This window comes from Gnatocerus cornutus, chromosome 4 (assembly GCF_029298725.1).
Source record: "Gnatocerus cornutus isolate USDA-ARS CGAHR chromosome 4, icGnaCorn1.1, whole genome shotgun sequence".
NCBI classification, from domain to species: domain Eukaryota; kingdom Metazoa; phylum Arthropoda; class Insecta; order Coleoptera; family Tenebrionidae; genus Gnatocerus; species Gnatocerus cornutus.
Window position 1 is genome coordinate 2169432 of NC_142236.1, and position 26437 is coordinate 2195868.

Sequence of the window (26437 nt, forward strand, 5' to 3'; positions counted from 1 at the left end):
CTATAATTAAGAGTCATAAAAAAGATCCGCGGAAAAAAGAAGACCGGAGAGGTATGTGCTAAATTACGACCTCTTCCCAGGTTTCCCTATTTTCGCGGTTAAATCAAATTATACATTGCGGTTCGATAAAAATTCCATTCGTGATTCGATAAATTCGCACACAAGGTGATCGAGTTTCGGTTTTTTTAGCTTTATATCGTCAAGATTCGATTAGTAGGTACTAAATATGTAAGTCTGTCAATAAACTCTGAGGGGAAAAAAAATTCTGCGCTTGAGTTGGCACTGAACAAAAGTTGGGCTAATACGAGGTAAAAAATCTTGGCGTAGTTTATTTAGATTTTCGAGATTCTTTAAAACTTCATTCATGCTTTTCTATGATCCAAGATTTTTTTATTCCTCCGTAGTTTTTACAATTTACAATTTTTTTTATTTATACGTTCCCAAAAATAACAAATTTATGGACTCATTTAAGTCTTTAGAATGAGTCTTTTTCGGACTCAATAGTCGCATTGTCGTTCAATACAACATAACAATTAAACAACTTTATTTGATTTAATAATGTGAATATTTTATTGTAAGTGAATCTAACACAATTTTCTTGGCGTTTTTAATAATTACTTCAGGATTTTATTTTATGCTAAAAAAACGTTTGACAATTTGATGTTTTTCAAGAAATAATTAATCATACATAGTAAAAAGTTTGAATGTGTTTTTGTGAGCTTTACGTAAAAAATGTTGTTGCGGATCATTTGTTATTCAGCAACGTCCGCAAAAACTGTATTTAAGGTAATAAAATTTATATTTTATGTCTGAAATCTATTTCGATCGATACCTCGCTTATTTTTCGGGCAAACTTTGGTTATATGGTGTTCATTTACGCAGAATTTGACGAAGATTCTTAATAAGTGCTCAAAATTCATGTACGATAACAAATAACTAAGTTATGGCCTATTAAAATTTCGGATTTTAAACTTAAGCTATTAGTACAAGGTGTTTATAAATGTTTCTAGCATCAAGGGTGGCTCTGGAATTCCTGTCGTACACTATTTTGCCGCTTTGTTTCATAGTGAATATAACTATCTTGAAAATTATTTATATTGTTATTTACATCAATGACGTTTCAGTTACAGTTTTGTGTCCAAGTTTTTGATTTTCAGGTTTAAAACCACAACTAGAACAGTTTATTTTTCAAAACTTACTTTGTTCCATGTTTGAGGTTAACTGCAAATGTCAGTTGAAAAATCGAAACCCACATTTGTAATGAGCGGCAAATTTCTTTGACATTTCATAGTCGCCCTTGATGCTAGAAACATTTATAAACACCTTGTATTATTACGAATTTTTGGTTTGTACGAAAATTAATTTTTTTTAGAACTTCCTTTCTTGCTTCAAAATTTTAAAATTTATCGCACTTAAGAAACAGACCCAAAATAATAATTTCTCCAAATTTCAATATTTTGAGATAAAAACTGGCCAAGGTACAAATTTTTTTTCGAAATGATAGAAATTTTTGGTTCGTTCGAAAATGAAAATTTCTAAAAACTTTCGTTTTTGCTTTAAATTTTTGAATTTTCCTACACTTAAGAAACGGACCTAAAATAGTAATTCCTCCAAACTTCAATATTTTCGAATAAAGACTGACCAAGTTACGATTTTTTATTCGAAATGATAGAAATATGTGGTTTGTGCGAAAATAAAATTTTTTAAAACCTCTCTTTCTTGTTTTAAAATTTTTAAATTTGGCACACTTAAGAAACAGACCCAAAATACTAATACCTTCAAATTTCAACATTTTCGAATAAAAACTGGCCAAGTTACAACTTTTTATTCGAAATGATAGAAATTTTTGGTTTTTGCGAAAATGAAAATTTCTGAAACTCCTTTTTTTTTGGTCTAAAATTTGGAAATTTAACACACTTAAGAATCAGGCCTAAACTAGTAATTTCTTACAATTTAATTATTTTCGAATAAAAACTGGTCAAGTTACGAATTTTTATTCGAAAAGTTTTAGTTTTTCCGAATATAAAAATTTTTAAAAACTTTATTTCTTGCTTTAAAATTTTGAAATTTATCACACTTAAGAAACAGATAAAAAATTCAAAAGTCTGTTCCTCCCAAATTTCAATATTTTGGAATAAAAACTGACTAAGTTACGAATTTTTTTTCGAAATGTTAAAAATTTTTGGTTTGTGCGAAAATGAACATTTTTAAAATCTGTGTTTCTTGCTTTAAAATTTTGAAATTTGGCACACTTAAGAAACTCCCAAAATAGTAATTCTTCTAAATTTCATTATCTTGGAATAAAAACTAGCTAAGTTACGAATTTTTATTCGGAATGATAGAAATTTTTGATTCGTTCGAAAATGAAAATTTCTAAAAACTTTCGTTTTTGCTTTAAAATTTTGAATTTTAGTACACTTAAGAAACGGACCTAAAATAGTAATTTTTCCAAATTTCAATATTTTCGAATAAAGACTGACCAAGTTACGATTTTTTATTCGAAATGATAGAAATATGTGGTTTGTGCGAAAATAAAAATTTTTAAAACCTCTCTTTCTTGCTTTAAAATTTTGAAATTTGGCACACTGAAGAAACTCAGCCAAAATAGTAATTCCTCTAAATTTCATTATCTTGGAGTAAAAACTAGCCAAGTTACCAATTTGTATTCGAAATGATAGAAATTTTTGGTTTTTGTGAAAATGAAAATTTCTGAAACTCCTTTTTTTTGGTCAAAAATTTGGAAATTTAACACACTTAAGAATCAGGCCTAAACTAGTAATTTCTTAAAATTTAATTATTTTCGAATAAAAACTGGTCAAGTTACGAATTTTTGTTCGAAAAGTTAGACATTTTTAGTTTTTCTGAATATAAAAATTTTAAAAAAATTTATTTCTTGCTTTAAAATTTTGAAATTTATCACACTTAAGAAACAGATCCAAAATAGTAATTCCTCCCAAGTTTCAATATTTTGGAATAAAAACAAGTCAAGTTACGATTTTTTATTTAAAATGATTGAAATTTTTGGTTTGTTTTAAAAATTTTACGGGGGATAATCCAAAACTGTCCTAATTTTGAGTTAGAAACGATTTAACTAGTAGTTATCCAAAATCAATCGTCGATTTTTTTGATTTTTTTTAAACGATAAAAAATTCTGTCTTCGCCATCGTTTTTCTCGCATATCCTGAATTCAAAAATTCAATTTTTCTAATTTACAATGAATGTAGTTACAACGTACAGCAATTTATACATTTGCGTAATTGCTTGCAATTTATCGCCAATACCATTGTCGTTACGACTTAATCCCAGAAAGCGTTTAACATCATTTATCTTATTACAACGCAAGACATTATAAAATCGCAGAAAAAACCTTGTGAGTCATGCGAAGTTATTTCCGTTCTGCTTTAGCTCAACTATGGATGGCACTTCCAGTGGCCAAAACCCAGATTTCGCTTTGGTGGTTGGTCGTAAATTAGCATGAATTTCATGTCACGGTCCCATTTTTTGCCCCTTCAGAGGTCATCGTGAAAATTTCGAAAAAATCCCACACAGACGCTGATCTCGCATTTTTTGTGCAAATCTGTTCATTTCTTCTTTCGCAGTAGCGACAAGGGCGAACGGTTTCGCTACGTGTATGCAAAACTAATTGGAGGTTACAAGAATGTCGTCTGGACTCTGTTTACCGACACCGTCAACCCACGCATTACTGCGGTCTGCAGACTTTTGTCATAATATCTGTGGCGCCGTCAGCGTGGTCATTTACTCTTGTATAAAAATCTGATCGATTTACGAAAGTGGTCATGTCGGGGGGCCCCGATTTATCAAAGCCCGAAGGTTGTTTGTAGGAGAGAAAGCGAATTATCGAGGCTTGTTTTGTCTTGGTCTAGATTGAAACTGTGCTTCTTTGTTTCAGTTGATGCCTCCTGAGGAAACGATGCCAGAGACCTTCAGCAGCGTGGGGGTGAGCTGATCTAGGCCGTCATGGCCGCAGACATGAGGTCTCCCAACGTATCCGTCACCCCTATCAACATGGAGCCCCCGTACCCTTCGACCAACTGCGAGGTGGAGCCCCAACGCACCAGGAGCGCGCCACATCCTGGCCTCACCAACGGCGACGTCCTCGACAGTTCGGACGCGGAAGTCGCGCAAATCGACTTCCAATGCGCTGTTAACATGAGACACAAGAAGAAGCGCGATGGGGCGGACGTCCCTCGCCCCATGTCGTGGGAGGGCGAGCTCAGCGACCACGAGCGGGACATGTGCGTCGACGACGACAGCGGATCACAGGTGGGTTTCCGGAACTCGAGGGGTTGGCCTCCCTAGGAAATCAGTGCAAAAGGGTGGAATTCATAGTCGTACTTAAGAAAACCCTACGCTAAACTTATGCGAACTTGACCGTTTGGAATTCATAGACGTTTCTTGGCAGCTCGCTAAGTAAAAGGTTAGGAAAACCTAAGAAAAATTTAAGGGAAGCGGACCCGTCGACTGACTTAACTTAAGATAAAAATTCTTTTCTATGAAATTCAGTCGAGTATGAGTTCAATTTTCGATCAAATATGCTATTTTTGGGCAGTTTGTTCGATTAATAAATTGTTAAATTGACAAATTTGTGGTTTCTAATTATTAATTACGATAAATATTTTAGCCTGATTGATTAATTTGGTACCTCAGAAGCATAAGAGTTTATTTCCATAAATTATAGTTTTGAGAAAATTAACAAAACAGGTATTTTAAATTTTTCAAATATGCAATTTAAGAGCGAGTTATTGATGACTATTTATTTAAAATCGTATTTAAAACTTTTGATCCAAAAATAATTTTTTGGGCATATTTTTACACTTGTTCATTATGCCTCTAATACGAAAAATGAGATAATCTGGACGTAAGTCCCACTTAGTAATAGAAACTTTCAAAAAAAATTAACAATGTTAATTAAATGTTAATAAAAACAAAGGTAAAACGTTATTAATAATGACTAACAAAGATATTTTAAAATTAACCCAAATTCGCCCACAAATTTTGTTCTTTTGACACCAAAAAAAAAGCGCGTTCACCTTTTCGCTCTAAATTTTCGTAAATCGCCACTGTAAATAAGACAGTCAAGAGTGATAATCTCCACAAATTTCGTTAAAATCACATAAAAAATAAAGAAATTCCAGGAACTTAAAAAAAATGGTGGCATTTTTGTGGTCTTCACACGAAAATTTCTAAAAAATCGACTTTTTGATCAAAATTTTTGCAAATTAGTGATATTACTGAAACAAACAAAGGAAACAACATGCATAAATTTAAAAAATAACGAAATTACAGTGTTGAAAAAAATGCCATCTTCACCGTTGTCCAAAAATTTCTAAATATTCTTCTTTTTGGTCTAATTTTTTTAAATCGGTTCTCTTAATAAGGCAGTGAAGTCTTATAAATTCCACCAATTTTGTTATAGTGGCATTAAAAATGAAGAATTCACAGGTCGTTAAAAATTTTTGGTCAAAACACAAATATTTTTCTTTGCTCCTAGAAATCAAAATTCTCTTTTTCGGTCTAAATTTTTCTAAATCGACACCCTTAATAGGGCAGTCGAGAGTAATAATCTCCACAAATGTTGTTAAAATCACAAAAAAATAAAGAAATTACAGTATCTTAAAAAAAATTGGTGGCATTTTTTTGGTCTTAACACGAGTATTTCTAAAAATTCGACTTTTGCAAATTAGTGATATTACTCAAAAAAACAAAATAAACAACATGCATAAATTTCGTTCCTATCGCACTAAAAATAACGAAATTACAGTGTTGAAAAAAATTGACATTTTCACGGTTGTCCAAATGAAAATTTCTAAATATTCTTCCTTTTGGTCTAAATTTTTCTAAATCGGTACTGTAAATAAGACAGTCAAGAGTCATAATCTCCACAAATTTCGTTAAAATCGCTTAAAAAATAAAGAAATTACAGGATCTTAAAAAAAATTGGTGGCATTTTTTTGCTCTTAACACGAAAATTTCTAAAAATTCGTCTTTTTGATCTAAATTTTTGCTAATTAGTGATATTTCTAAAACAAACTAAAGAAACAACATGCATAAATTTTGTTCCTGTCGCACTAAAAATAACGAAATTACAGTGTTGAAAAAATTGGACATTTTCATTGTTGCCCAAATAAAAATTTCTAAATATTATTTTTTTTGGTCTAAATTTTTCTAAATCGGTACTTTTAATATGAGACAGTCAAGACTTCTAAATTCCAATAATCTGGTTAGAGTGGCATTAAAAATGAAGAACCCACAGGTCGTTAAAAATTTTTGGTCAAAAAACAAAAATTTTTCTTTGCTCCTAGAAATCAAAATTTCTAAAAATTCTCTTTTTCGGTCTAAATTTTTCTAAATCGACACTCTTAATAAGGCAGTCGAGAGTGATAATCTCCACAAATGTCTTTAAAAATCACAAAAAAATAAAGGAATTACAGGAATTAACTAAAATTACATTATTTAACTAATTTTTCACAAAAATTGAAGATTGTCCCTTATGCTTCTAAGGTACCGAATTGTTACTATAATTATTAAGTTGGTATTTGGGAATAAATTGTATATTTTTGATAATTTTTGTCAACACCAAGATTTGATCCAACAATTTTCTTTGATAAAAACCATCTCTTTTATATAGAGAGGTTTTTTTTATTAATTTTATATTTTTATTTGATTTGAAGATTAGTTCGATTAAATGACCAGTCAGATAAAGAAAATAGGTCAACGTTTTTCAATAAATTCTGTTTTGAAAAATCGACAGTCATCTTTTCCATTGTAACTGTGTTCTATGACAACAGTAGCCTGATATATCGAAATGTATTTGGTAATTCACAGTTGATTCTTCCTGATTTCCTTGTGATGATTTCCTAATGATTTCACAAATCATTAGGAAAATAAGGGAAATCACTAGGAAATCAGGTGTATGCCATTTTAACTCCGCCACGTTAAAACTGATGGGTTTCTTCCAGGTGCCGGAAAACTTGTCGCTCTCTCAGCCCAAATTGAACACCATGGTGGGCCTTGACTCGAAAGAGAGCCCCATTCTGAGGCTAAAACAGCCCCCGATGGGGAACTACTCCATCCACAGCACTCCGAGCAACTCGCCCTTGTTGAGCCAGAGACACCCCGTGACCGGTGTCCCCATCATCAGCCACAAGGACCTAATGCACAAGGCGCTGAACGTCCCGCCGACGCCGAGCCCCGACTCCGCCATCCACTCAGCATACAGTGTGTTCAGTTCGCCGAACCAGAGCCCCTTGACACAAAGACATATCACGCTAACCCCAAATTTGAGCCGGAACAATAGTGATGCGTCGCATTCGAGCTGTTGTAGTTATTCGAGTGTTTCGGTTTCAGTGTCGCCAACGCAACAGTTTTCGCCTACTCACAGTCCTATTCAGGTCAGTGTTTTTGAAAAATTTTTACCATTTTTTTCAAGGAATGTCGCTCTGTGCTTTTGATTAATTTATTGTTCTGCCCACGCGTGCAAATGTTAAGGTGCGATTTTAAATTGCAGAAATGTTGACATTATGAATTTGATATTCACTTGAAAGTGGCTAATTAGTGCCTACGTTGGAACGACGTTGAATTATTTATCATTACGTGTGGCTTTAATCTAGTCAACAATGATTGTATGCTGCTTTAAATTGATAATTGGATTTAATAGATGTGGAGAAAACTTCCAGGGCCGTGACTTGCGATTTTACTACAAAATCGGGCTATTCAGTCTTACCACAGAACTCCGGGGAATCACAGAAAACCTCCAGAATATTAGGGAGTTTTTGAAAATGCTCCCGAATTGTGGAGAATCACAGAGAATCCTGCGGCACAGTCGAAAAATTTTAAGGGAATATTATGAATTAGAAGGTCCTTGAAAGTCCTGGGAATCCTAGGATCTCAGAGGATCTAGTAACAGTTTCTGAAAGTCCAGAAAATCTCAGATTATCGTTCTTAAAAAACTAAAAATCTTAACGATCTCCAAAATTCAACGCCTTTATGGAATTGTAGGACATTCTGTAGAATTATAGAAATTCCCGATTTTTTTGGGAATGCTACAAAACCACGAGAGTTTTGATAAAAATAAAATTTTTAATTCTGTCAGTTTTTGCTCTACGGCCATGAATTTTGCGAACGCTACTACGTTACTACTAATTAATTGTATCAAAGTTCCAAAGTATTAAAGCGGAAGACACAAATTTTAGAAAATTTTAATTTCGCCAAAATCTCCAACATTTAAGAATAAAACTCCTAATTCTGTCAGTCTAAAACAATGAAAATTACGGAAGTTGCTACTCTTAAATTACTAATTAATTGTACTAAATTGCATAATTAAAGAACAAAGGACACAAATTTTTTAAATTTTAGTTTTGGAGAGGAGCCAACATTTCTCCAACATTTTACAATAAAATTCCTAATTCTGTCGGTTTTTGCTCTACGGTAATGAAATTTGCGGAGGTTACTACTTCTAAGTTACTTATTAGTTGTATTTAATTGTAAAATTTTGAAGCGAAAGACGCAAATTTTAGAAATTTTTATTTTGTTGAAGTAAAAAATCTCCAACATTTTACAAAAAAATTTCCAATTGTGTCAGTTTTTTTTCTACAGCAATAAAATTTGCAGAGATTACTTCTGTTGATTTATTAATTAATTGTACCAAATTTTAAAATCATAGAACAAAAGACACAGATTTTAGAAATTTTTATTTTGGAGAGTAGCCAAAAATTTCCAACTTTTTTTATTAAAACTTCTAACTCTGTCAGTTTTTGCTCTAAAGCAGTCAAATTTACGAAGGTTACTACTTTTGAATTACTAATTAATTGTGCCAAATTTCAAAATTATAGAGCAAAGGACATACATTTTTGAATTTTTTATTTTGGAGAAGACAAAAATCTCCAACATTTTACAATAAAATGCCTAATTCTGTCAGATTTTGTTCTGCGGCAATGCAATTTCCGAAAGTTACTACTTTTGAGTTACTAATTAATTGTACCAAAGTTCCAAATTATAAAGCGAAAGGCACAAATTTTAGAAATTTTTATTTTGTAGAAGCCAGAAATTTCCAACATTTTACAATAAAATTCTCAATTCTGTTAGTTTTTGATCTATGGCAATAAAATTTGCGGAGATTACTACTTTTAAGTTACTAATTAATTTTACCAAATTTCAAAATCATAGAGCAAAAGACACAGATTTTAGAAATTTTTATTTTGGAGAGGACACAAAAATTTCCAACATTTTCCAATAAAACACCTTATTCTGTCAGTTCTTGCTCTAAAGCAATGAAATTTGTGAAGGTTACTACTCTTAAATTACTAATTAATTGTGCCACATTTTAAAAGAGCAAAGGTCACATTTGTTAAATTTTTATTTTGGAAAAAAGCCACAAATGTCCAACATCTTCCAATAAAATTCCTAATTCTGTCAGTTTTTGCTCTACGGCAATACTATTTGCGGAGGTTACTACTAATTAATTACTAATTAATTGTACCTAATTTCAAAATTTTATAGCCGAAGTCACAAATTTAAAAAATTTTCATTTTGAAGAGGAGTCAACAATTTCCAACATTTTCCAATAAAATTCACAATTCGGTCAGTTTTTGTTCTACGGTAATAAAATTTGCGGAAATTACTATTGTTGAGTTACTAATTAATTGTACTAAAGTTCCAAATTATGAAGCGGAAGACACAAATTTTAGAAGTTTTTAATTTGGAGAGGAGCCAAAATCTCTTAACATTTAACAATAAAATTCTAACTTTTGTCAGTTTTTGCTCTAAAACAATGAAAATTACGGAAGTTACTACTCTTAAATTACTAGTTAGTTGGCTAAATTGCAAAATTAAAGAACAAAGGACACACATTTTTAAAATTTTTGTTTTGGAGATAAGCCAAAATTTTCCAACATTTTACAATAAAATTCTCACTTTTTGCTTTACGGCAATAAAATTAGCGGAGATTACTACTGTTGAGTTACTAATTAATTATAGATCTACAACATTTTCTAATAAAATTCCTAATTCTGTCAGTTTTTGCTCTACCGCAGTACAATTTGCGGAGGTTAGTACTAATTAACTACTAATTATTTATACCAAATTTCAGAATTCTATAGCCGAAGTCACAAATTTTAAAAATTTTCATTTTGTAGTGGAGCCAAAAATTTCCGACATTTTCCAATAAAACTCCCAATTCGGACAGTTTTTGTTCTACGGTAATAAAATTTGCGGAAATTACTATGTTGAGTTACTAATTAATTGTACCAAATTTCAAAATCGTAGAGCAAAAGACACAGATTTTAGAAATTTTCATTTTGGCGAGGAGCCAAAAATTTCTAACATTTTTCAATAAAACTTCTAACTCTGTCAGTTCTTGCTGTAAAGCAATGAAATTTGCAGAGGTTACTACGCTTGAATTACTAATTAATTGTACCAAGTTTCAAAATTCTACAGCCGAACTAACAAATTTTTAAAAATTTTATGTTGAAGAGGAGCCAAAAATTTTCAACATTTGCTAATAAAGTTTCCAATTCGGTCAGTTTTTGTTCTGCGGCAATAAAATTTGCGGAGGTTCCTACTGTTGAATTACTAATTAATTATACCAAAGTTTCAAGTTACGAAGCGGAAGACACAAATTTTAGAAATTTTTAATTTGGAGAGGAGCCAAAATCTCTTAACATTTAACAATAAAATTCCTACTTTTGTTAGTTTTTGCTCTAAAGCAATGAAAATTACTGAAGTTACTACTCTTAAATTACTAATTAGTTGGACTAAATTGCAAAATTAAAGAATAAAGGACACACATTTTTAAAATTTTTGTTTTGGAGATAAGCCAAAATTTTCCAACATTTGAGAATAAAATTCCAAATTCTGTCAGTTTTTTCTCTATGGTAATGAAAATTTGCGGAGGTTACTACTTCTGAGTTACTTATTAATTGTACTTAATTGCAAAATTATAAAGCGAAAGACACAAATTTTAGAAATTTTCGTTTTGAAGAGGAGCCAATGAAATTCCCAATTCAGTCAGTTAACCCAGCAAATCTTGGCGAACCCTGAAACTAGGGAATTTTCTAGAAAATCGCAAAAGATTAATTAAAAAAGCCTTGAGAGTCCTGAAAGATACCAAACCATTTCAGGGAACAAGAGAGGAATCTACAAAAAATGAAGGAAAATTGAAGGAAAAATTAATTCAAAAATAAGTAATTCCAAAGAATATCAAAGTTACTAAGATCGAGAAAATCTCTGGAGCTGCAAATTTAACTTTAAAATGATTGCCCACTTTCCAGCACTAGTGTAATCAATGAAGGTTTTAGCGTAGGAAGCATTTTGTAACGAGCAATTTATTTATTGTCTTGCGAAAGAGAAATTTATGAACAGGTTGCATTTTAATAGTCAGAAAGTTTTATTGTTTACACATTGTACTTCAATTCGGACATTGATTGATACCTAGGCGACATTTAAAAATGTGAAACTCATCTGACCTTTAAACCACAACAAACAGTTAAAAATTAACAGAGTTGCAAGAAGATGAATCACTCAAATGACTAATTATACCTTCTAAAATAACACACATTTTTTGCCCCGTTTTTTGTTACGAAAATATTTAAAGAAACGGAAGTTATGCAAACGCACAGAATCGAAAAGGTCTGGAGTTGGACACGTTGAGTGATTTCTGAAATTTAATTAAATAATTCTACGCAATTATTTTAATAACACGCCCGCCAATGTACAAATGTCGAAAGTTCATCCATAATTCCGTTTTTGACGCGGGTTTCCGGCCAAAATATTAAAAGTGCCCGTCTAGAATGTCTAATTTCAAATTTGAATGATGTCAAGCAAAATATTAAAATCCGGTTATGTAATGTATTTAAAAAATAGTTCATGTATAATTCATTCAAGGTTTTTTGGGTCAGGGAAGGCCATGAACCCCGAGCGGCTGTAAAAGTGGACTTTTTCATCCGCGAAAACTTCCAAAACAACTTCATAAAGTCTAGTCGTTACGTGAAATGACTAATTCCTATTAACATAAAAATAAAATGACACGTAAATAAATAAACAGCGCGAGTATTAATTCTGCCGAGATTTAAAATACGTTTTTTACAAGTCGTATATGAATGTTGTTTTTTGATGTTATGCAAATTGGCGGCAAACTTTTATGGACGGTATGACTAAGCACAAACACATGTTCGAAGTTATTACAAATACCGCAAAAAATGACAAAAAACTCCAAGTACAACAAAGGTCACCTGCGGGTGGCGAAAAGTTGACGATCGACCAATCACAGGCCTGGAATCTCGTCAGCTATTGAGAAAAACCGAGTTTTCGAACTGTTGAGAATTTGTGGTTTTGAATTTCAGTGTTTTCGGACTGATGACAACCCCAGAAATTGAAAATTTGCGAATTTGGGATCTCCGTAAGTCGAAAAGGACACAGAGCACAACAAAGGTTTCCTGGCGAAATGTTGACAGGGTCAGAAATCTCGTCAGTCAATGGGAAAATCCGAATTTTTGAACTATTGAGATTTTGTTTAGAAATTAAAGTCGAAAATATCTGTTAAATTTGAGTGTTTTCGGACCAATAACACCCCCAGAGTTTGCAAATTCGGGAATTTGAGATTTTCGTAGATTAAAAAGCTTACAACGCATTTGTTTTTTGTGAAAAAACTTTAAGTACAACAAAGGGCACCTGCAGGTGTCGAAAAGTTGACGATCGGCCAATCACAGCGCCAGAAATCTCGTCAGCCAATGGGAAAATCTGAATTTTTGAACTGTTGAGATTTTCTTTAGAAATTAAACTGAACAATATCTGTCAAATTCGAGTGTTTTCAGACCAATGACACCGCAGAGTTTGAAAATTCGCGAATTTGGGATTTTCGTAAATCAAAAAGCACAGAACGCATTTTTTTTTCCGCGCTTAACTTCGCATCTAATTTTTTTTTTGTAGGGTCGCCATATGCACAGTATTCACAATAGTCCTCTACATCACAACGTATTATACCGAAGTCTCCAAGAAGACCCCAGCGTCCAGTACGGGGACCACGATGGCCTCGACGAGGCCGAAGATAAGACTGGCTTAGTTCATACGTCTTTGCCCGCTCAACCCGGAATATCACGCCAACAACTCATCAACAGTCCGTGTCCGATCTGTGGCGACAAAATCTCCGGTTTCCACTACGGCATCTTCAGCTGCGAGTCGTGCAAAGGTTTCTTCAAACGCACAGTACAAAACCGGAAGAACTACGTCTGTCTGCGAGGCGCCGCCTGCCCCGTCACCGTCGCCACGCGGAAGAAGTGTCCGGCTTGCAGATTCGACAAATGTCTGCAATGCGGGATGAAACTCGAAGGTAAGAAATGGTAAATAACAATGAAGTTAGTAACGAAGGGGTTGCAGCAATACGAGAAGACCGGACAAGGGGTGGAAGATCAACGTATCAGTGCTCTTATTCGTTACCTCCATCGCTGGCGAACCACGCGGAGTTGAGGGCGAGTTCAACGGATTTGAGGCAGAACGTCGGAGACGCGCACCACGGGTTAACTGTGAAGTTGGAACCAGTGGACTCGTCGGGGTCGCATCATAAGCGGGGCACCGTGCCGGGGTCGAAGGGGGTCCCTCCGTTATTGCAAGTAAGGACTGTTGTTCATCCCCATCGCAATTGTCTTATTTTGGCTGTTTCAAGGAAATAATGGACGTGGAGCACCTGTGGCACTACAACGAAATGGAACTAAACAAACTCAATACTGAAGGTCACTTAGGCAAAGAAGGAGGAAGCGGCGCCGTCCATAACCTGTCGAACCACCCCCTTCTAGCCGGGACTGCTTTAGCGGGCTCAACTGACACCAATCCGGACTTTGTAGCGAATTTGTGCAATATCGCCGATCGACGACTCTACAAAATAGTCAAGTGGTGCAAAAGCTTACCACTTTTCAAGAACATATCGGTGAGCCTCAAATCAAACCTGTTTTTTTTCTTACATTTCGTTTTCAGATCGACGACCAAATCTGTTTATTGATAAACTCCTGGTGCGAACTCCTCCTCTTCTCTTGTTGTTTCCGCTCCATGGCGACTCCTGGAGAAATCCGCGTGTCGCTCGGGAAGAGCATCACCTTAAACCAAGCCAGAGACATGGGCATGCAAGCTTGCATCGAAAGAATGTTGAATTTTACGGAACAGTTGAGGAGGTTGCGAGTTGATCAATACGAATACGTTGCAATGAAAGTCATCGTGTTACTCACTTCCGGTAAGTTTTAGTCCAGGCAAAATAGACGCAAAAATTCCAAAAACTCGGAATAACTCCGCTGGTTGCTCAAATATTTCAAATTATCGTTCTAGATAACTAAATTACTATGTTATTACACTATAAAAAAAAGCGCTCAAAGTACTCTATTTTGAAGATGCTGTAAAAAAGGCAATTTCTTGCAAATTTCAAAAAAGTCACTATATTTTGAAAACGATTAGTCCTACGAAAAATATAATATAGTTTAATTTTGTTGCAAATTGCATAAGATACAATTTTTATAATAGGTGTTTTTGCCATTGGAATCATCCGTGACGCGAAATTTGCAAAGAATTGTTTTTTAACAATAACAATTTGTTTAGAAAAATAAAATTCCGAGGTTCATGTTTATTGTGCCTTGACTATTCCAACCAACGAAGATCCGTGCTAATAAATTCTTCTAGACACCTCCGAGTTGAGGGAAGCCGAGAAAGTGAGAGCTTCGCAGGAGAAGGCTCTCAAGGCGCTGCAGGATTACACGCTGAGTCATTATCCCGACAGTCCTGCGAAATTTGGGGAGCTGTTGCTGCGGATTCCCGAATTGCAACGAACTTGCCAGGTACGGATATAGGAGAGAGGAGTTCGCAAGAGTGAGATTTGTTGGTTTCAGGTGGGGAAAGAGATGTTGACCATCAAGTCGAAGGATGGTGACGGTCCGAGCTTCAATTTACTGATGGAGCTTCTCCGAGGGGATCACTAGATGTGCCTTATTAGCTTTGGTGGCGGGGTCATACTTACAGACAGTATTGCTTTATTACTCTTAGCTTTAAGTGGAATTTTACGTACTTAGTAACGTGCTGGACACTCGATTGCTCGTTTCCAGCGTGTCTGATATTCATCAAACTGACTTGAGTTAGTTTATAGGCGCAGCTCTGTACAGACATGCGGGACTTTTTAAAGTTAGAATTTGACGAAATTGTATATATATTTTTAAATTAAGTTTCTATTTTGATATTTTTTATTATATATTATCTGAGGCTATTTATTGTGCCGAAACGTTGACGAATTTTGTAACTATATTTGCTAATTACTTTACTAAGTTATGCTCAAAGTATCTAATACGAGTTCGGGCATAGAATTTGCAATTTTATACAAATCTGTTCCATTCCAATGGCGTGTTATATTTTCTATTGCAGTGAGTTGGACAGTCAAACTGATCTACTGCATTTTACAAGGAAAAGCGTACTAAACATAACGCATATCTCAAACATGAACAATTAGAACTTAACTGTTAGCACAAAAGAATGCGTTACGTTGCCAAAGACTATTGTTGTAAATAGTCTTTTTTATTTATTTGGATTCTCTACAAAACTTTTTGTAGTGCCAACATGTCGTGACTTAAATTCCGTCGAAATTGTTTATTTATTTCATTAAATCGGTTGTTATTTATTGTGGTTTTCGGTATTATTGTTGGCTTTAAATTTTACAATCCCAATGTGTTTTTACATACCAGTGTCAATATTTAAAAAGTAAAAAACATAAGACTTAGGGGAGGCCTTCCATGCCTGCACACGATGCAGTATTAGCCCTAATACTTTTGTACTTGTCATTTAATAGCAATTTATACAAAACAATTTTGTATTGAAATATTTAAATATACATTACATCAATTTATAGTTCAATTTTTATTTAAATTAATACCAGCGCCCGGTGGTTATGCAACTAATAATACACAGTTCCATAATGTTTAAAATTGAATTTTGACATTAATTTTGACAAAACTTACGCGATTGTCTTTTTTACTCTAAAACACAAAAAAAATTTCAACAATTTTTGTGCCTTGGTTCTCTGCAGGAAAAACAAAATTTAGATTCTGCCAAATAAAATTCATGGCGTCTAGAGATTTTCTAGGGATTTTTTATTTTAAAATCTAGGGATAATTGAAATTTTGATCTGGCAACACTGTTCCTACCAGTATCAACAAACATGGCGGACCCTTTGAGTCTCCTCCGTCAATACAATGTTAATAAAAAAGAAATAATCGAGCGAGAGGACCAAATAATCTTCGGCGAGTTCTCATGGCCCAAAAATGTGAAAACCAACTATTTAATGTGGGGGTAAGTAGCTCAAACCACCCCAAATCCTCCCCCATCTGTTGACAAACTAACCTCATTCTTTTCAGTTCTGGCAAAGATGGTACAGCCAAAGAATACTACACTCTAGAATGTCTTTTATTTATTTTGAAAAACGTTTCTTTGACTCACCCTGTGTACGTGCGGCAAGCTGCGGCCGAAAATATACCAGTGGTACGAAGACCCGACAGAAAAGAACTCTTGGCGTATTTAAATGGAGAGACTGCTAGTTGCTCGGCTATTGATAAGAGCGCTCCGCTTGAAATCCCCACACAGGTTCGTTTATTTGTTTTCGATTAGTTTAGTTTTATCGCGGTTTTAGGTGAAGCGCTCCGCTGACTATGAAGGACCGGAGAGCATCGCGAAGAAGCCGCGATTTGAGGATCCACATGTCCAGAAAGTCAGGGAGAAGTTGGCAGCGAGGCTGGACGCTCCCAAGGAGGCCTCCGTCACTGTGGACAACATCAAGTCCTTATCTGAAGCTATGTCTGTTGAGAAAATCGCCGCGATTAAAGCGAAACGGTTGGCGAAGAAGCGGACGACGATTAAAGGAAACGACGACATTGGTCAGGAGTACGACATTCGGGCGATTTTAGACTTGGACGTGGACTTGACGAAGGATATTATCAGTCGGGAGAGGCAGTGGAGGACGCGAACCACCATCCTCCAGTCCAGCGGGAAAGTGAGTCCAAAGAACACGAGGGGTTATTATGCCTATGATTTTCCCTGATTTCCTAGTGATTTACCTTGATTGCCTGATGTCCTAATGATTATACACTGATATCCTAGGGAGGCCAACCCCTCGAAAAAACAAGTTTTTTAGACGTCTTCATTGTTTTTTTTTTTGCAGACATTCGCGAAGAACATTCTCGCGATGCTCCACAGTATAAAGGCGAGGGAGGAGGGCCGCCAGCGCCCCCCACAACAAGCCCCGATAGTCACCCCTCGTCAAACCCCAGTCCGCCCCACAACCCAACCCGCAGTTTACAACCGTTACGATCAGGAGCGTTTCAACCGTCAAAAAGAAGAGACTGAGGGCTTTAAAATCGACACCATGGGCACCTACCACGGCATGACTCTCAAATCCGTGACTGAGGGTCCGGTGAAGACACGCCCGCAACCGACACAACCACAAGCCCCCCTGCCGGTTAGCGCGGCGCGGCCTCCATCCGGGGGGCTCACCAAACGTGTGTCCAGAACTCCTATTATTATCATCCCTGCGGGGACGAATTGTCTTATCTCGATGTACAACGTGAAGGAGATTCTTCAAGATCTGAAGTTCGTGTCCGTGGAGCAGAAGAAGGCGGAAGGCGCCAAAAGAGACAACGAGGTGTTGATCCAGAGGCAGAGGAATGGTCAGACGGTGCCGTACCGAATCGTGGATAACCCGGCGAAGTTGAGCCCCAGCGACTGGGACAGAGTCGTGGCGGTGTTCGTCATGGGACCGGCGTGGCAGTTCAAAGGCTACCCATGGGAGAACCCCGTCCAGATCTTCTCAAAAGGTAACTCAATGTCGCGGTGCGCCCCAAAAACGCCAATTTCTCGTTGTAGTGGCGGCGTTCCACCTCAAATATGACGAAATGCGACTCGATACCAACGTCGCGAAGTGGGCTGTGACTGTTATCGAATTATCCAGGACAAAAAGGCATTTAGATCGCGCCGCCTTGATGGTTTTCTGGGAAAAACTCGATCGGTAAGATAAGGCTAGGCGCGTTCGAGGGCTAATTCTCTTTTTCCAGGCATATTATGCAATTCAAGCCGCATTTGCGGTTTTAAGTATTGAAGCGATTTTATCAAGTACATACACAAAGCTAGTTCACTCTATGTATTATAAAATTTATACAAAAAATAAAAAATATTTTCTAATTCCGGAGCGGTTTGCTCTCGAGTTTTTTCGCACGATTGTGGTGGAGACTCTGTCGGACCTCCACAGGGACGTTCGGAATGGCGTACGCGAGAATCCCGTTTGCCACCCAAACGACGTGCTAAAACTCAGTTTTAACTCAGTTCGAACGAACCGAAGTACAGTTAGCTGCAAATGGTTTGAGCTCATGGGGCGGGATGGGTCGTAACGAAGTACAGTATGTAATCTTCACCCTCATCAAACAAATTTTCGCAATTTTTACCGGCAAGTTTTAATTGCTAAAATCTAACGATTTAGTTTTGTTTTTCCATGGCTGTATTAATTAATATAGGTTAATATTAATTTGGGAGTTATTTTTATATTATTACCATGCATAATTCGTAGCCGAATAGTATTAACTTGTTCGTAATTTTAATTCTTTTATAAATCTATTTTTAATAAAATTGTTACATTTTTTTTTATCTTCTGTAAAATTTGCGTTACTGCAGTTAGCAGGTTAACACTCTTAACCGACGATATTTTACATTTTGTAATTTTTATTGTATTTTTTAATGTTATATTTATTTACCGTTTATGTAATTTCTGTTTAATTATTTTGTTGTTTGTTTCCTTTAACTTGAGTTTTTTTTTCGTATTTAAACCTTTTTTTAATTTGTTTTATTTCATTTTTGCTCACAATGAAGTTTATTTTTTTTGTTTGTTACCTTTAACTTGTGACTTTTTTATTATTGATTCATCACATTAAACATGTTATCCACTTAAGAAAAACAAAACTAAATCCTTAGATTTAAGCAATTAAAATTTGCCGGTCGAAGTTGCGAACATTTGTTTTATGAGGGTACAAATTACGGACACCACCCCCTGAAGGTTTCCTGTACTTCTTTACCACTCATCCCGCCTATGGGCTCAAAACATTTGCTGCTAACTGTACCTCGAAAACTATGACGCAAACTAATCTCATCCCCGTCTGGAACCAGAACTCTGGTTTCAGCTCGTACTCATGGGGGTGGTTCGGGGGGTACCGCACCGACTTGTAGTAACACAGGGTGGAATTATCGTTCAAATTATGGTGGAACTCGCCCTTGAAGTCAGCCATATCGTACTCTACAATTTAGATTAAGGGTTGGGGTTGTTACGTAACCCGATCACTTATTACCTGATAGGGTGGACTTGATGAACCCCTGCAGATTCCCGTGGCTTCTTTCATAGATCACCCGCACCACGTAGTCGGTGGTGAAGGCCAACACGAACGCCTGAGGGTTAGTTTAAGGGGGCTGTACGACAATCCGGACTTACATTCGTTGCGATGCTCAAATGAGTCATCATTTTGAGGATCTCGTTCCAGGTCCCGATTCCGCTGACTTGTCTCGGGACGGGGCGTCGGTTTCGCGTCAACATTTTGTAGGCGTCGAGACGCAGTTCAATGCAGTTGTTTAGAAGGGCGCAAAAAGGACCCAGAGGGAACGCCGCCACGAAGAACGTCACGAAACCGTACTGGACAACTAAACGGGATTATGGGGAGACCTGGGGGTTGTTTACCCATTTCTAAAAAGTCTGAAGTGATGAAGTAGCGGTCTATGGGCTCGAGGTAGTAGTCGCGTTCCCATCGCTCCACAATGCGACTCCCGACTTTACGTTCGGAGAGCTTCTTTTTGATGAAACTACAAAGAGGTGGTGAAGGGTGGAGTTGCCCCCATGGCGCAACGCGCAACTTACAACGCGGCTAGAAGTAAAATATTCCCGAACAACTGCTGGAACAACATCATGGTGCACAACTGCACGCACAGCGACATCATGCACCCCGTGGGGTTGCACGTGTCGGTCTCATACCCCGTGGACGACGAAGGGTGGAAAGGCACGAAAAACCGCCCCTAGAATCTCGCGCGATTCAAGTTGAAGTTGCGTCAGTGCAACGTACCTTAAGAAACGCGATGTAGAAAAGCGACGAGTAGTTGTTAAATATGGCCAAAACGGCCCTGATTTGGATGACGGAGCGGTCGTACTCTGACTGCGTCCTGGGGTTGTCGAAATTGGTCAACCACTCCGCCAGTCGACGGTAGAAAATCGCGAAGATTTTGATGCCGATGACAATCAGCCAGGCGCTTATCGCAGGGACTAACATCTCGCTGTGTTTGCTTAAAGTGGTGTTGCCGGATGTGCGGAAGACGAGGTGGAGGGCCACTCTGAACATTATGCAGGTGAAGACCATCAAGCCGATCACGATTAACTTGAAGAAGGAAAGATTGAGGAGTTTTATTAGCAAAAGGGGGGCTTACAATGACGATGTATATGACTCTGGAAATAACGATGTACGTGATTTTCCAGGGGAGGGGCACGAAGGGCTCGAGTTTACCCGAAAGGGGCGACCAGCGCTTGTGGATGCAACTGTCTTTATGGTCCACTCTGTAAATAAGTCTGTTTTGGGGGGTTTTGTACCTACAAGGGGGTACCTGGCTTGGGTGTCCAACTCTTGGAACTCTACGTTCCACCGGATTTTGAGGGTGTTTTCAAATCGCGCCCACAAATTAATGAAGAGCGTAGCTGAAAACCCACATTTTTTAACAGTTTTGTGCGGATTTTCTTACCCCAAAAGGACATGAAGACCGCGAAGAACACCGTGTAGCGGTTGTCGAACGCCATGGACCCCTTCGCGTACGTGCAAGAGTGGTTCAACGGTTTGAAATAGCAGTACTTCCCCGAACGACACCCCACAGGGCACATCATCAATTTGCTCTCACAAATATCAATCCTAGAACAAAATAACTCGGATTTTGACTGTGTGGTCATTGAACTTACACTCTGCTCTCGTCGACGAAGTTCAAATGAATCAAACTGACGAAGGAGCTGAAGAGCCCCACCAGTGATGCCAACACTAACATTTTGTTGTAAAATCCCAACCAAGCGAAATAAAAAGCGACTTCGCTCCCGAAGTACTTCTCAATGGTGTTGAGGGGTTGCTCTTTGTACCACATGGAGATGTTCGCCCAGTACTTCAGAAGAAGCTCTCGGTCCTCTTCATGGGTGTGTAAAGGATAGGCGGTCTTAGCAATGTCGAAACGTATCAACTTTTCAACCCCATAGTCACTTTCATAGTCTCCGAATTTCGCTTCAGTGAGAATCGCGTGGGTGATTAAAATCCGCTCTTTCCTAGTCAAAGTGGTGCTGAAAAACCTACTTGTACAGGTGGTGCTACTTTAAAACTACCCACCCTTCCCGCTTGAAGAGGTCATCCCCTACCGGTGTGCGAAAGAACGGTAGATCTAACACCTTCGAGTTCGGTAGGCTTGTGTGTCCAGGTGACGACACGTCGATGTCGTACTTGAGGGCGTAATAAGGGACGCACTTTTCGTTGAGATGGAGGGTGATGTAGACATTCTCAGCGATCTGAAATTTTGGGGGGTTGGAGGAAGAGTTGGGGGGTGCTTACAGTTCCGCGTTTTAGCTCGAGAGTTACGCCTTGGTCCTCGAGGAATTTGATGAATTTTACGATGTACTGGAATTTTCCGGTTTCTTTGACCGAGGCTGGGATTACCACGACGTAGTCGATGATTTTCATGGCGGGGGAGTGACAGTCTGTCGAATTTCAAAGAGATTGCGATTTTTTCGCAGACTCAAAAACTGTTTAAAGGTTCTTCGGATTTCGGTCAATATGTTGTTTATTTGGGGGGTAAATTTAAGTTACTGCGGCTCATTTGACGCAGAATTTCACGGGGAATCCAAAACTGCTCGAATTTTTTCAGCAAGTCGACAAATAACTGGGTTAGAAACGATTGAAGTTTCGGCAGATTTAAATTTCGGATATTTTAGTTTTTATTTTCGAAATTTTTAGTGCTCAATATCTTCGAAACTCCGCAAGATGCGGTCTTCACCGTCGTTTTTCTTGCGCTTTTATTGGTCAGAATTCGCTCTGAATTTATGTTTTTTGACTGCCCCTCATAAAATATTTGACTATTCAAAAAGCTTGCGATTTTTTCATGGACTCCAAGAGATTTTAATCAATATCTTGTTTATTTGTGGGCCGAAGTTAAGTTATTGGGGCTCATTTTGCGCGGAATTTCACGGTGAATCCAAAATTGTCTTAATTTTTCCAATATGTCGACAAATAACTGAGTCAGAAACGATTGAAGTTTCGGATGGTGAATCTTCAGTTCCAAAATTTTTAATTCTCAATATCTTCGAAACTACGACTGATATAAAGATGCGGTCTTCGCCGTCGTTTTTTGCGGCGTTTTCAAATGTCAAAAATCGATCGTCGATTTTTTCGAAAAAAAATTTTTACTCGAACGATAAAAAAATTTGGAATTTTGTTTTTTTTTGACCGCCACTCGGAAATTATTTGACCTACCGATCTGAGATTTGATCAATTGATAGATCTCGAGCTGCTCTTTTGATTGATACGTAAGTCAAGGTGTTAAGCGTCGTTTTCGTCTCGAAAAAATTCCTAGAATATTCCCGTAAAATGACTTTTTGAAAATCTGTTTTGATCAATATCTAGTTTATATGTGACGAAAACTTACGTTATTAGGGCTCATTTTACGCGGAATTTTACGCAGAAGACAAAACTGTTCTATTTTTTTCGGTGCGCCAACAAATAACTGAGTTATCGCTGATTAAAATTTTGTATTGTCGCCAGCAGAGGGCCAAAATTTTGAATTTCTGGAAATATCGTTGCCGAACATCTGGAAAACTATCGCAGATAGAAAGATGCGGTTTTCGCCAACGTTTTTCTCGCATTGTTTGCTTAGAATTCGTTCTTCTTTTTGTCCGAAATTTGGAAATTCAATTTTTTGAAAAAAAAATTTCATGTCTAATACCGTAAATCTACTTTGGTCGATATATTTTGCTAATCTTTGGAAGAAACTTAAGTTATTGGAATTTATTTTACGCGGAATCTAAAACTATTTAAATTTTTTCACTACGCCAACAAATAACGGAATTAGAAGCGACAGAAGTTTCTGGTAGTGAATTTTCAGTTCTGAAACTACGACATATACAAAAATGTGGTTTTCGCGCGCTATTTTTGCTTAGAATTTTCTTTTAGAAATCCAAAATTTGCTAGTCGATTTTTGTTGGGAAAAAAAATTGACTCAACCGAAGAAATTTTGAATTTTGGGATTTTTGGCCGCTACTCGAAAACTATTTGATCTAGCGGTATGAGATTTGGCCAGTTGACAGATATCGCGCTGTTCTTTCAATTGATGTATAACTCAAAGGTTTTAAACGTCATTTTCGCGTCAAAAAAGTTACCCTAAATCGACTTTTTGGAAACCAAGTTCGGTCGATATCTCGCTTATTCTTGGAGCAAACATAAGTTATTGGAACTTATTTAACGCAGAATTTCACACAGAATCCAAAACTGTTTTAATTTTTCCACTATGTCAACAAATAACTGAATTAAAAGCGATTGAAGTTTCTGGTAGTGAATTTTCAGTTCCAAAATGATTAATGTTTAATATTTTCGAAACTAGGACAGATAGAAAGATGTGGTCTTCGCCGTCATTCTTCTCGGTCTATTTTTAGTTAGGATCCGCTTTCACACATCCAAAATTCGATAGTCGATTGTTTGTAAAATAAAATTTGATTTGACTGAAGAAAAATTTTGAATTTTGGGTTTTTTGACCGTCACTCGGAAACTTTTTGATCTAACAATATGAAATTTGGCCAGTTGAAAATCTTGAGCTGCTCTTTCGATTGGTGTAAAGTCGAAGGTATTTAACGTCATTTTCGCGGCGAAAAAAATTACTCCAAAACGACTTTTTGAAAATCTACTTCGGTCGATATCTCGCTTATTTTTGATGCAAATTTGAGTTATTGGTACTTATTAGACGCAGAATTTCTCACAGAATCCAAAACTTTATTCATTATTCATTAGAATTCTGATATGTCAACAAATAACTAAATTCGAAGCAAATGCAATTTCGGGCAATCGTCAAAGAGAAAAAATTTTGAAGACATTTTCGATGCTCGATTTCTCAGGAACTTTTGAGAATTTTTCAGTTCTTTAAAGCTATCAGATCTTTCGACGATTCTCAGAGTTTCTTCTTCTTTTATTCAATAATCTCCCAAATATTCAAATATTTTTAAAACAGAGTTTTAGAGATCCTCAGAAATTTTTCACATTGTCAAAATTTCTCAAAGATTCTTCAACTTTTGTCTACTTATTTAGTACCGTTGCGTCACAAAATGTCTAGACTTTTCATAAACTGTTAGATTAGGCCAAACGCGTCAGGGTCTTACTAAAAAAACGAGAACTAAAAACAACAACATTTACATAATATTATCTCTATTTACTTAACGATTTACGCAAAAGTTCTAAAAACTTTATTTTTACTTTTATCAGCACTTTTACGTCTGTTATTAAGTATATTTATAAAAACACAACAAAGAAAGTACAGCCTTCAAGACAAACAGCAAAATAGCTAATTATAGTTAACTTTACTTCAATTTCAGCGATTACGCATTTACTTCATTGAAAGTCAATTTTTGCATTTTAATTTATGGAGAAATTCACATTTTCACAGCTAGTCGACACTATAAAAGCGCTCACCCTAAAACCACCCAAGTTAGTCCTAAAATGTCCACTTACACACTCCTATCACTTCTTCTTCTTGGCTCCTCTTTGGCCGACCCCAAAGACGAAGTTTTCATAAGCGTGGTAAGTCCAAAATTCGCACCCTCTGCCTCGTACTAAAAAAAATCAAAAAAAAACAGCCCGACGTGGTAGAACAGTACGGCTACCCCCTCGAAGTCCACTTCGTAACCACAAGCGACGGTTACATCCTGCGGTTACACCGCATCCCCCATGGTCGCACCAACCGCACCACCTCAAACAAACCAGTTCTTGTCCAACACGGAATTCTCTGTTCCTCCGCAAACTACGTGACGTCAGGAAACGGATCTTTAGGTACCCCCAACCCCCCATTCGTTCTTTTTTTCAGTTTTTATTCCTCAGCCTTCGTGTTGGCCGACGCCGGTTACGACGTCTGGCTGGGTAACGCCCGCGGTAACAACGAGTCGCGTAACCACACGACGCTGGACCCCAACACCGACGCGGAATTCTGGGACTTTTCTTGGCACGAAATGGGCGTGATGGACCTCCCGGCAATGATCGATTACTTAACTAACGTTACGCAGCAAGAGAAGATTTTCTACATCGGTCACTCTCAAGGTACCACGAATCTGTTTGTTATGGCGTCGGTGCTACCGGAGTATAATGAGAGAATCCGGGCGCATTTCCACATGGCGCCCTCTGGGTACATGGATCATACCAAACTCCCGTTTTTTTTGCTAGCCGCTCGGTTTATCAGAGTCATTGAGAGAGTGACTGAAGCCATTGGGATTGAAGAGTACCTGGCGTTTAGTCGACACAACTCTGAGGTCCTTCTGGCGCTTTGTGGGGTCGTACCGAGGTTTTGTAGCGCCGTCATTTTCTTCCTCTTTGGGTACAGTCCGGATGAGATGAATTATGAGCGTTTGCCGGTGATTCTGGGGCATTTTCCCCTGGGGGCTTCCAGGAGGCAGTTGTTGCATTATGGGCAGCTCATGGAGTCGGGGTACTTTCGACAGTACGATTACAATGAGAGGAATGTTGAGGTGTATGGGACCAGGCAGCCCCCTTTTTATAATTTGTCGCGGATTACAGCACCGGGGTACTTTTATTATAGTACCACGGACAATGTTGAAGGGGTTCCAGATGTTGAGAGGACCTGCAGGGATATGGAGGAGGGGTGTTTTGAGAAGTACTTGTTTAAAAATGTTAGTTTTAATCATGTTGATTGGTTGTATGGGAAGAGGGCGGTGGAGTTGGTGTATTCTAGAATTATAAGAGAAATGGCGAAACATTAGTAAAGAAAATTGTAAGAATCCTGTCTTTTATTGTCTACATAAAAAGATGAAATAATCACAGAGTTCAAACTGTGCTTAAGAATCTTGTGCTCGATTTACTTACTTTTGTGTTGTTTTTAGGCATCGAGCTAACTTCATTCTTATCGCACCGGAATAACGAGCTTTTTTCAGGATTCTAAAGATGATTTGATTGTGGAATTTCTTGGAAAAACGAAAAATTCTTTTGAGTGAAGGTTTGTTTAATTTTTCCTCCATTCATTGTCTCAGACTCTTAAATCCGATTCTTTTGCAGTTGGAAGCAGCAAGAGAAAACATGCAAGACAAAAGTCCATCAAAGGCGATACGCTGTGGCTGAAGGCTTCAAGTTTCGATGAGAACTGG

The 26437-nt window shown here is 37.0% G+C and overlaps 3 protein-coding genes and 1 pseudogene across 5 annotated transcripts in view; 3 read left to right on the plus strand and 1 right to left on the minus strand.

The window, feature by feature from the left end:
- The window catches only part of Hr39 (Nuclear hormone receptor FTZ-F1 beta), a 33259-nt gene extending 17368 nt beyond the window's left edge, over positions 1-15891 (plus strand). For both annotated transcript variants that reach the window (XM_088034399.1, XM_088034400.1), the window contains exons 2-9: positions 3911-4284; positions 6981-7412; positions 12946-13345; positions 13393-13625; positions 13679-13939; positions 13987-14239; positions 14680-14834; positions 14886-15891. In XM_088034399.1, the coding sequence (XP_087890525.1) occupies positions 3979-4284; positions 6981-7412; positions 12946-13345; positions 13393-13625; positions 13679-13939; positions 13987-14239; positions 14680-14834; positions 14886-14975 (2130 nt within the window). In that variant the 5' untranslated portion in view covers positions 3911-3978 and the 3' untranslated portion in view covers positions 14976-15891. The remainder of the gene's footprint in view (positions 1-3910; positions 4285-6980; positions 7413-12945; positions 13346-13392; positions 13626-13678; positions 13940-13986; positions 14240-14679; positions 14835-14885) is intronic.
- Positions 15892-16192: 301 nt separating this feature from the next.
- On the plus strand, positions 16193-18203 carry hyx (cell division cycle 73 hyrax). Its single transcript, XM_088033819.1, has 6 exons — positions 16193-16332; positions 16398-16623; positions 16670-17029; positions 17198-17849; positions 17899-18040; positions 18087-18203. Exons 1-6 carry the CDS (start codon positions 16202-16204, stop codon positions 18121-18123), a joined length of 1548 nt encoding a protein of 515 aa, XP_087889945.1. The 5' UTR covers positions 16193-16201; the 3' UTR covers positions 18124-18203.
- A 6-nt stretch (positions 18204-18209) lies between these two features.
- On the minus strand, positions 18210-21767 carry LOC148175881 (anoctamin-3-like; annotated as a pseudogene).
- Positions 21768-23898: 2131 nt separating this feature from the next.
- Positions 23899-26437, plus strand: LOC148175882 (lipase 1-like). 2 transcript variants are annotated; one of them, XM_088033822.1, is made up of 4 exons: positions 23899-24866; positions 24923-25115; positions 25164-26289; positions 26349-26437. In XM_088033822.1, the coding sequence occupies exons 1-3, from the start codon at positions 24786-24788 to the stop codon at positions 26054-26056; spliced, it is 1167 nt and encodes a 388-aa protein (XP_087889948.1). In that variant the 5' UTR covers positions 23899-24785; the 3' UTR covers positions 26057-26289; positions 26349-26437. The 2 variants fall into 2 exon arrangements, with proteins under 2 accessions (XP_087889948.1, XP_087889947.1); XM_088033821.1 differs by having other exon boundaries at positions 23904-24866; positions 24923-26289.

Coding starts and splice junctions, on each gene's coding strand:
- hyx (XM_088033819.1), top strand. CDS start 16,202: ATGGCGGACCCTTTGAGTCTCCTCCGTCAATACAATGTTAATAAAAAA. Junction 17,850..17,898: donor CGTCCAGATCTTCTCAAAAG/GTAACTCAATGT, acceptor TTCTCGTTGTAG/TGGCGGCGTTCCACCTCAAA. Junction 18,041..18,086: donor TTCTGGGAAAAACTCGATCG/GTAAGATAAGGC, acceptor CTCTTTTTCCAG/GCATATTATGCAATTCAAGC.
- LOC148175882 (XM_088033821.1), top strand. CDS start 24,786: ATGTCCACTTACACACTCCTATCACTTCTTCTTCTTGGCTCCTCTTTG. Junction 24,867..24,922: donor ACGAAGTTTTCATAAGCGTG/GTAAGTCCAAAA, acceptor AAAAAAAAACAG/CCCGACGTGGTAGAACAGTA.